This window comes from Acyrthosiphon pisum, chromosome A1 (genome assembly GCF_005508785.2).
Source record: "Acyrthosiphon pisum isolate AL4f chromosome A1, pea_aphid_22Mar2018_4r6ur, whole genome shotgun sequence".
NCBI lineage: Eukaryota > Metazoa > Arthropoda > Insecta > Hemiptera > Aphididae > Acyrthosiphon > Acyrthosiphon pisum.
In genome coordinates this window covers 133,738,005-133,748,240 of record NC_042494.1, presented here as the reverse complement: position 1 = coordinate 133,748,240, position 10,236 = coordinate 133,738,005, and the positions used below count along the sequence as shown (strand labels likewise).

General features: G+C 26.7%; 4 protein-coding genes across 4 annotated transcripts in view; 1 reads left to right on the top strand and 3 right to left on the bottom strand.

Annotated features, from left to right (window-relative positions):
• Ska1 (spindle and KT associated 1) overlaps nucleotides 1–181 on the bottom strand; it is a 9,829-nt gene extending 9,648 nt beyond the window's left edge. Inside the window, 1 exon segment of the mRNA NM_001162988.1 lies at nucleotides 3–181. The gene's annotated coding sequence lies outside the window, so the exon portion shown is untranslated.
• The window catches only part of LOC100574475, a 3,296-nt gene extending 3,115 nt beyond the window's left edge, over nucleotides 1–181 (bottom strand). Inside the window, exon 1 of the mRNA XM_003240418.4 lies at nucleotides 3–181. The gene's annotated coding sequence lies outside the window, so the exon portion shown is untranslated. The remainder of the gene's footprint in view (nucleotides 1–2) is intronic.
• A 2,358-nt stretch (nucleotides 182–2,539) lies between these two features.
• On the bottom strand, nucleotides 2,540–3,805 carry Uqcrb (ubiquinol-cytochrome c reductase binding protein). The gene is made up of 4 exons (NM_001161900.2): nucleotides 3,681–3,805; nucleotides 3,564–3,611; nucleotides 3,323–3,489; nucleotides 2,540–3,254 (listed from the first exon to the last, which is right to left on the bottom strand). Exons 1-4 carry the CDS (start codon nucleotides 3,709–3,711, stop codon nucleotides 3,171–3,173), a joined length of 330 nt encoding a protein of 109 aa, NP_001155372.1. The 5' UTR covers nucleotides 3,712–3,805; the 3' UTR covers nucleotides 2,540–3,170.
• Nucleotides 3,806–3,934: 129 nt separating this feature from the next.
• On the top strand, nucleotides 3,935–9,209 carry LOC100168403 (structural maintenance of chromosomes protein 6). The gene is made up of 3 exons (XM_001948802.5): nucleotides 3,935–4,360; nucleotides 5,886–5,968; nucleotides 6,052–9,209. The coding sequence occupies exons 2-3, from the start codon at nucleotides 5,941–5,943 to the stop codon at nucleotides 9,171–9,173; spliced, it is 3,150 nt and encodes a 1,049-aa protein (XP_001948837.2). The 5' UTR covers nucleotides 3,935–4,360; nucleotides 5,886–5,940; the 3' UTR covers nucleotides 9,174–9,209.
• The last annotated feature ends 1,027 nt before the right edge of the window (nucleotides 9,210–10,236 follow it).

Genomic DNA, 10,236 nt, shown 5'->3' with positions numbered 1-10,236 from the left:
ACCTATTCTTAAAATAATTGATATAATGTCCGAAACAACCATACAGAATACGATTTATAATTTATATTTATTATTTAGTACACTACCTACTTCACAGTTCACTCAGAAAAAATATAAGTAATTATTTTTAAAAAAAAAATACGTTTATGCAAGCCGCAAGGTAATTATCGAAATCACGATTGTTATTATATTTTATCGCCATCACTATCAAATTCATATAACCACCATAAGGTGGAACCAATGAAAACGAATAATTTTTTTGCGGCAATTTTAAACTATATTATTTTATACGGACTAAGATATTATAATCCATATATCTTAATCCGTGTTAGTTTATAAGCAAATCTGGCTTCTGAAATAATAAACTAATCCACTCTAGGCCACCATTTTATTTCGATAGTGAAGTGGTTCTATACCATAGACATAATATAAATGTATTTATTTATTTCACATTTATTTATTACAAGATTGACTTTGGAAATACGATACAAAATAAATCATAATATCATCTTATTTTTCATATGAAATTCCGTGTGTTGCTAAAATTATAATTATATATTAAAATGTTTTCCTTAAATTCATCAACTAATTTTAAATATTATAAAGTAGTATTATGTTTTAATTATAAGCTATTGTTATTTTTTGTAGCTATTTACATGACTTGTCATGGCTATTTCTAATATTAATATTGTAATTTAATCCTTCTTTTTACCTTTTGTCTTACTGCTGTTAGTCTTCTCTTAAGTATGTACTATGTACCTTTATTATATTTCAAGAACTCATCATCTTCAATACACGGATTGGCTTAAAGAAGATGTGCAGACAATAATATTATCTATTGTGTATAATCTAATATATTACTATTTTCTATGACTTACCAAAGAAATGTTATGACCCTATAGAAATCAAATGAAAAAAGGTGGGCAAATGGGTGTCACTCTGCTGTACAGTAGGTTACAAGTGGGTCATTGCAATGGATGGTGTTAAATTTGAATTCAATGATATAATAACATTGTATAAGAAGAACGATTCTGAACGAAGACTGTAATATTACTTAGTATATTTGATGATATTATTGTGAATAAAGTAATTTACGTGGAACCTTGTTTTAAATTTTCAAGCTGAAATTTTAGCTGTAAAAGTTGAACATTTTATAAAATTTTAACTTCAAATTAATTATTAATTTTTAAATTTTATAAATTTTGTCAAAAATTTTAATGCTTATAAAAAAAAATTGAGCTTATTTATTTTTAATATTTTTAAACTATTAATGTAACAATATATTATCAGGAGCTTTGTATGCATTTACACGCTTTTTGGCCCAACAAAAAGTAAAGAAAAAAACTTAAAAAATTGAAATTTAAAATTGTCTGTAAGCAGTCCAAAACAAATCCAAATATTTTGAATATATTATCGTGTAAAGAAAATGATAATATAAACAACCAGTGAAAATTACATGTATCTACGGTCATTTGTTTTAAAGTTACACTATAAATCAAAATAAATTTTGTCTAAAACCGATTTAGGGTAAAAATTCCCAATGTACCAAACTATATTCACTTATTTAAAATAAGAAATTAATAAGTAATAATGTAATTTTAAATTTTGACCTCCCTAATACACCAACTAGATTCACTTTCCCATTAACAAGATACTGAAGTTGAAAATCGAACTAATATTTCGACTACTTATCGTATACAGACATAAAAAATAAATTAAAAAAACACACATCATTGTAAAATCAATATATTCATCGCTCCGCTCAGAATCTAAATTATAAATGATAAATCTAATTTATAACTCAAAATAATTTGCACATTTTTGTGATTTTTACAATCTTGTATAAATTTGGACATCAGATGTTTATAAAAAATTTGTTTTAACTTTGTTCAACTTACAAGGAACCTTGTATTAAATTTACATTTTTTTTGACTTAGCAAACATTTTATTTATATATTAATATAAAAAAACTAATAATCAACAATTTCATATGCTTAAAAAATAGCTCAAAATGAGTCAAAATATTTAAATAATTTTATGGTGATAGAAATACTAAATAATAATAATATAACATTCAGTTATTTTCAGTCAAAACTTCATGCATCTACCTTATATTTTTTTTGTTATACCAAAAACCAAAATCGATGTTATAAAATTTTTTTTTCCTTTTGATTTTTGTAGTATTGGGAATTTAATTTTCACCTTCCGAATGACCAACTAGAATTACTTTTCCAACAGAAAAGATACTGAAGTTGAAAATTGAAGCATAATATCAACTAATTATCATGTATTATCATATAGGTACAAATGAAAACAATTAAAAAAAATAAACCTAACGTAACCATCATTGTAAAATTAATACATTAATCGCTCCTTGCAGAATTAAAAAAAATAATAATTCATATGAATAATTTAATTTGAATTGAAAATTCTATTGTTATTTTTTTCATTATAGTATGTTACAGACTAAAAATAAAATCATTCAGTAGTTGGTTCTGTGGTACTTATATTCTGAGGTAAAACTGAAAAAGAATACATATTTTTAAAATAGCGAAAAGTATATTATTCCATAATTCTTGTCACATAATTAAGACGTGAAAACTGAGCACAACAATATATTTTGTTATGTTTTTTGAAAGTTTAAATGTTAGTTTTTTATTTATTTGCTGGGATTCATTAGACAGATTTCTCTAAATTGTTATTGACATTTCACACAGTTTAGTAGCAGCCAACTACAGTCAACAGCACAATTAAAAATATACTAACTAATGCTTTTTTACATCTTAATTCATGGCCAATTCTAAGATATTTTGTCTTATACTGATTTATCATTTCAATCAGATGTAACAAGTAATAATATAACACTATATAAAAATGGGGAGATAAAAGTTGAATGAACCCAAACATTAATCTTAAAATCTAGGCGGTTTTTAAATTAAAATTAAATACTTAAGTTAATATAACCATTATCAATAAGAAATAATAACTTAGGTATAAGGAATAAGATATAACTCATTTTATTCTTCTTGACAGAAAACTAAAATTATATTGCGTTTAATAATACAATTTTTTAAAACATACTCAAAATGATAGTAATAATTGAAATATTTGCTGTAAGAATTTACTTGTGACTATGGGATATTTTTATTTTGAATACAGAATATTGAAATCTAATAGTAATTTTTTTCCCAGTATTCTTTCTCTTCTCTTTCTTTAATGACTTCTTCAAGGTAAGGTTTTAAATAACGGTCATCCTAGTGTAGAAAAAATTTTAAGATATATTAGTATAGTATTAATAATTATTTATGTATTTAAATATTACTTCTTCAAACTTCGTCCATTGTTCTTTAGGTAGTTCAATTTTTTGTAAGGAGAGTTGCATTGCTCTAATTATTCTGAATGACCTTTCATCTACTTTGTGTGCTGGTAACCGTCTTAATGCTTCCTTGACATCATCATTTTCTTGTAACACATCATCATGATGTAATCCTATATTAAAAAGATAATTAATATATACGATTATAAAGATAATATATAATTATCGAGAACATTGAAATACTTACCAAATTTATTGAAACCAGAAAGATTATATGCCCAGCGGCGAACAGCCACTAAGAAATAGAAAAATATAATGAGCAACTATTATAATACACGAAGGAGTATTATTAAGGATTACTTACCATTGGAAGCTAAAGCTTTCATAATAGGCATGTTTGGCAAAAATTAATAACTTTCTTATTAATTATAAATTATAATACAATGCAAGTAAAATCCTAAAATAGGTAAATGTAATGAAAAATTAATATGCATCTTATCTCATTGAAATGACCTTTATCAAAATTAACTACTCAGTGTGGCCAATATACGTTTAAAATACGTACCTTCAGGCACAGAACAATGCTTCAGGTCTTCTCCATCTTTCTCGTGTTTTGTGCTCGGACCACAGATAATAAAATAATCTATGGCTCGGACCACGGTTTAAGATAGTACTATCTATATATGTATATGGCTCGGACTCACATATATATAAACATGCTCGGAATAATATACCGCCAATTTTTATCACCAAACATTGTACAATAATCCGATCAAAATAACGAAAATAATAAATTTTTCTATATTTAAATAATGTGTTATATTCGTATACTATATTATCTACTAGTGTTTTTTAAAAGCACATTGGCTGAATTATTCTTCCAGGCACCTTGTCTCATTTCGGGAAAAGTACCACAATATTCCATCTATACGTTTTTGGTTTAATGCTTTAACTATATATTATTCAGTGAATTTATAGTTTGTACTTGAGTTATGAGTTTATTTAGAAGTCTCCAAATGTGGTCCGAAAACGTTCAGTATTAATGTAAGTATTGCAGTAATTTATTGGGTTAGTTTTTTAAAATAAATAGGTATTGAATTTTAGCAGAGAATGATAATTGAAACAGCGATTAGGTACTCAGTATTCCATAAGTACCTATTCATTTTTATTTATTGTTTCAGAAATTTTCTTTATAGATCTGTTATAAACATGGGTAGTATTTATTTGTCTCCAATTATTATTTCTGTTACTGTTACTTTGGTTTTTTAATGTTATTCGCAAGTGTACACATTAATAATTACAGTGCTGGGTCGCGGGGAGTATGAAATTATAATATCTGCACAGTTGCCAAAATTATTTTGTATGCAGTACATAGTTTGTATTAATGTCCGTGTACAACTAAATCATTAGTGGATAATGGATATCATTGAAAAAAAACTGATAAACTATGTGAGGAAATTAATGTATAGATGCGTTTATTTGTACTTAAAAGTAGGTAACAGTTGTTGTTTAGCATAACTTAGAATATTAAAATATAATGACTGTAGAAAAAAAGTCCTTCTGGCTCTACAACATTAATCTATAATTGGTAACTAAGGTCTTCATCATACTCTTAAAACTAATATAACCATACTTACTAATTCATAATTTATTTAATTGTTATCCATATATATATTATAATATAGCTAAAACTGTACTCACAATTTTTGTATTTTGCTAAAGGGCTTAAAACCCATTTATTATTCATAAATAAATATAAACTATATTTTTTTGCACATAATAAAATCCCCTTGCATATTATTCAATAAAAGATAATATTTAGTAGTTGGCATTTTTTTAAGAGGTTCTTAGTAAGTTTCATTTGAACTGTATATTTATGATTTTATAACCTTATATACATATCAGTAGTTCCCAACTCAAATCAAGCACCTTTTGCCTCCTAATGTATTGATTAATAACTATACAAAATAGGTTAATACACTAAGGATATCGGTAATATTAAGAAAAAGTATTGAACACTTATTTATTTTCATCACTCATAAAAAATGGTAATGCTTTCGCAAATAATGCATATCTTTGGTACCTAATTAAAAAAACCTTCAAATCATCTCTTAGCTCAAATAAACGTGTCTCATTCTCAGCAACCATATGTGGACCCAATGTTTTGTACTAATTGAGTTCACTATATTTTACTGAAGTTACACAAAAAAATTACCATAGTTCAAAGTTTAGGACTAAAGAAATTAAAATAGACAATTTGAGTATGTATAATGTAGGTATATGGTATCTTAATGCTATCAAGATACAGAATAAGGTCTAATTATATTATGACTTTTTGTTTTTGTAATTATGTATTATATATAAACCAACTTTTATTACGTGTATATTTATTTATTTTGGTTTTTTTAATTCATATAACCCCATACATAGAAACAGAATCAATATAAAATAAAAATATGAATAATATGAACAATATGAAAATTAAAAAAATTTGGCACGCAGATCATCATTTAGAAATCACTGTTATGTATGAAATGGTTACTAACATTATGAATTAATTATTTTTCAGAAAATATACAATAAATTATTCAACTTGGATATTTGTTTTAATTTACCCATTAATTATGAATTCAAAATATAAACTAAGTCAAAGTAAGAATAAATTGTATTATTTTTTTTTATATTCATAAATAATTACTTAATTTAATGGATTTATATTTTGTTTATATTCTTAGAGTTAAGTCAGACAGATTCACAGTATAATAATGAAGATTGGTATAATGGAAGTATTAAGTCAATCACTCTGGAAAATTTTATGTGCCATTCAAATTTTCATTTATCATTGAATCCTCGAATTAATTTTATATCTGGTTTGAACGGTAGTGGAAAGAGTGCTATCCAAACTGCTATTGTTGTAGGGTTTGGTGCTAGAGCAAGCATCACCAACCGTGCTACTTCATTAAAGTCTCTTATCAAATATGGACAAACATCAGCTGCTGTATCAATAACCTTAGCAAATAGTGGAGACGGAAATAGTGACTGTGGGCCTTACAGACCTGAAGTGTATGGCAAGCAAATTACTATAGTGAGACAAATTACAGAATCATCTACTACCTATAAATTTTTAAATGAAAATAATAGGGTTGTTAAAGGCTTTAAAGATGAATTAAAAAATTTGACACTTCATTTTAATATATTAGTGGATAATCCAATATGTGTTATGAATCAAGCAATGGTTAAAACATTTCATAAAAGTGCAAATCCAAGTGCTAAGTATGATCTTTTCTATAAAGCTATATCTGCAAATGTATATAATGAAAATATTAATGAAACAAAATCAATTGCAAAAGAGTACTGGGAAAAACTTGAAAATGTTAAAAGTGTTTTAGATCAATGTTTCAAAGAAGTAAGTGATTATGAAACTTATGAAAAAAAATGTAAACAGTTAGAAACATTGAAAAATTGTAAAATTCAATTTGAAAATGAGTATGCTTGGCATTTTGTTAATGAACATGAAGCAACTTACGGAAGATATTTAAACGAAATAGAATCTCTTAAAAGTAATATGTCTGAGAATATAGAACAAACAAATATTTTGGAGCAGAATATTAAATCAATTTCAGAGGTCTTGGGGGAAAAAAAAAAAGAATTGGCAAATGTTGAAAATTGTCGCTCAAACAATCATATGGTTTTCATGCAGACAAAAAAAGAATTGCAGGAAAAAATGAATGAGTTAGATTCAGTGAACCTTTCTATTAGAAAATATGATTCTGCTTTAAAATTATTAATCAGTGATAGGAAAGATTTAGAAAAACACATTGAGGTTGAACAACAAAAAGGCAATACTAATACTTTAGCGCAATATAAAGAAATGTTGGCACACTATGAGCAAAGTTGTTCTGAAGTAGAGGCGGCATGGAAAACAAATATGGAGCATGAACGAACTCTACGAAATACAGTTGATGAGTTAAAACAGAGGATTGGAAATTTAAAGAACAATGAGGTTACTCCCTTACAAAGAAAAATCGGTGAAATTAATAGAAATATCAGCAGTATGTCTCGACAAGAAGACAGAATCAATTTTTATGGGAACTGGATGCCACAATTAGTTAAAGCTATTGAAGTCGCTTTTAAGCAAAACAAATTTATAAAAAAACCAATAGGTCCTATTGGAGCATACATTAAAGTAAACAATGACAAATGGATATTTGCAATCGAAAATTACTTAGGTCGTGGGACTTTAAGAACATTTTTAGTTGATAACTTTACAGATAACAAAGTACTTCAATCAATAATGGATAAAATAATTACGGGAAATATAAGAAAACCCACTGTTATTACAAGCAAATTTTTTGACAAAGTTCATAACATTACTGCTACAGAAACTCAAAATAATTTTTTTCGTATGTTAAACTTCACTAGTCCTATAGTAGCTAATTCTCTGATTGATAACAACCGTATTGAGACAATAATGCTTGTAGATGACACAGCAGAAGCTATGCCTATGATGGAAAATATGTCCCAAGTTCCTAGAAATTGTAATTTCAGTTTAACTTTAGATGGAACTCAAGTTTATCCAAGTCCTTCATATAGAGTGTATTCTTTACAAAGTGCAACTGAACCAGTTCTCTTGCAAAGTGATGTTTCGGTTGCTGTTAATAACTTGAAACGTGAGAAAAAAGAGTTAGAAGTAAAAATTAATAATCTAAACAGAGAATTTGAAAATTTTGAACGGTCAAAGGTAGAAAAGCAACAACACTTTGATAAGACTCAATCAGAGTCACGATTACTTAAGGCCAAGTATGATGAATACTTAAAAAAAATAAATGAACTTAAAACTAAATGTGAAGAAGAACAAGATGACAGAATGGCAACTCTTACTGAAGAAATTAATGATGTTAATTTAAAAATAGCTAAAGCCAAAGAAATAATAGATAATGCCATGAAACCAATTCCAATGTTTGAAAAAGAAATTGATTTAATAAATGAGAGACTGCAAGAAGTAAAATCTATTATTGAAAAGACTGATCGTTCTGCATTATTGGAAGAAATTGAACGCCTCCAAGCTAAAATAAATAAATATAAAACAAAAATGTTGCAAATTAATAATAATTCAACTGAGCAAAAACAATTATTAAAGGATTTAGTTAAGAAAACTGAAAATGAAAAAAAAAAATTTGAAAATGAAAAGAAAACAGCAGAAAAATTATGTGAACAAATGCAGGTAACACGTAATGAAGAGGATATAAGGAGAGATATAGAAGAAACCATTCATAAATATAAGTTATTAGAAATGGAGTTGAACAAGAGAGGTGAAACCACCCATCTAGCCTTGAGAGATGAGTATAAAAAGAAAAAAGAAGAATATATTCTTCAGAGTGCTTTATATAAACAAATTGTAGAGATTTATAAAGCCAACAAGAAATCTGTTGAACTTAGTACAGAAGCACTTCAAAACTACATTGAGTATGTTCGGCTGAAAGTAATTGAATCTTTTGATTTGGTGCTGATGTTACGCAAAATTAAAGGCAACCTCGAAATTAATCAACATGAACAAAGTATGGAGATTTCAATGTTTGATAGCATAAGTACTTCATGTGCCTCCGGTGGTGAACGGACATTTGCTACAGTAGCTTTGATTTTAGCATTGTGGAGCAACATGCAATTACCATTTTACTCCATTGATGAATATGATGTATACATGGATAATGTTAATCGATTAGCCACTACTCAGCTGCTGATGATGGCTATAGAAAATCGTAAAAACCAATTCATATTTCTCACTCCACAAGACATATCTCATATAAAAAGTGCTGATAATATTAAGATAGTTAAATTAAAAGAACCTAGATCTTAAAAGTTATTTATTTTTAGTTATTACTGTTCTAATAGGTTATAAGTAACTAGATTTTATTCTTACTTCAAATATTATAATAACTTTGCTATTTTGATATTCATTTTTTATATTTACTTTGGACAATACTTTTATATCCGTGTTAATTTATATTAATATACTTGTAATAGTTCTAAACATAATTTAAATTTCTGTTCTATAGGAAGTACAATATTTTACATTAACCACAATGTAGTTTAATTATACTTAAATCAAATAATTATTATTATTTTATTCAAAAATAAAATAGATGAAATCTATATATATATAAAAATGAGTGTACATTTTGAATACATTTTATAACTCAAGATCCACCAAACCGATTTCGATAAAAAATTCAGGGCATATTAAGATTGATATTTAGATGGTTTCTGTGAAGTTTGTAGCTGTGCAATAAGTGGTTCCGGAGTTATGGCATTTCAAGTGCACACCTGGCGACATGGCGATAATTATTTTTGTATATATTTAAGTGCAAACCATGGAAACCATGGAAATTAATTAATTAATTTTTTTTTTTCGTTTTTATTCTATAGTTTTACATCAAATCGTGCGCCACATTCGATTTCAAATCGCATTGCGCAGTAAATATATCGTACAGCTGCACATACACCTAGCGATATAAACAAAAACAACAAGTTAAGTTGCGGACTAAAATAATAATAGTGTATTGTATATTACTTGGTTACGGGCACCTTTGTTGATTTGTATTATTATTTGTTGTCAATATATTATAATATAATATATTACATCTTCTAACTATATAAATGTGAAATGAAGATCTTTGTACAGGGTCAACTCTGGAACTACTTATCAGATCTTCTTGATTTTTTTTAAACGAAAGAGTATATTACGGAGAAGGTTAACACCTTATACGGTTATTACACCGGAAAAGTAGGGAATCTGTATGTCAAAAATACAACAGTGACGCAACAGGTTAGGTTAGGATTTTGTATTAATTGATTATATTAATCCACCATAGGTAGAATACGACAAATTTGATATAACTTTGGTACTTTAGAGTTAAATC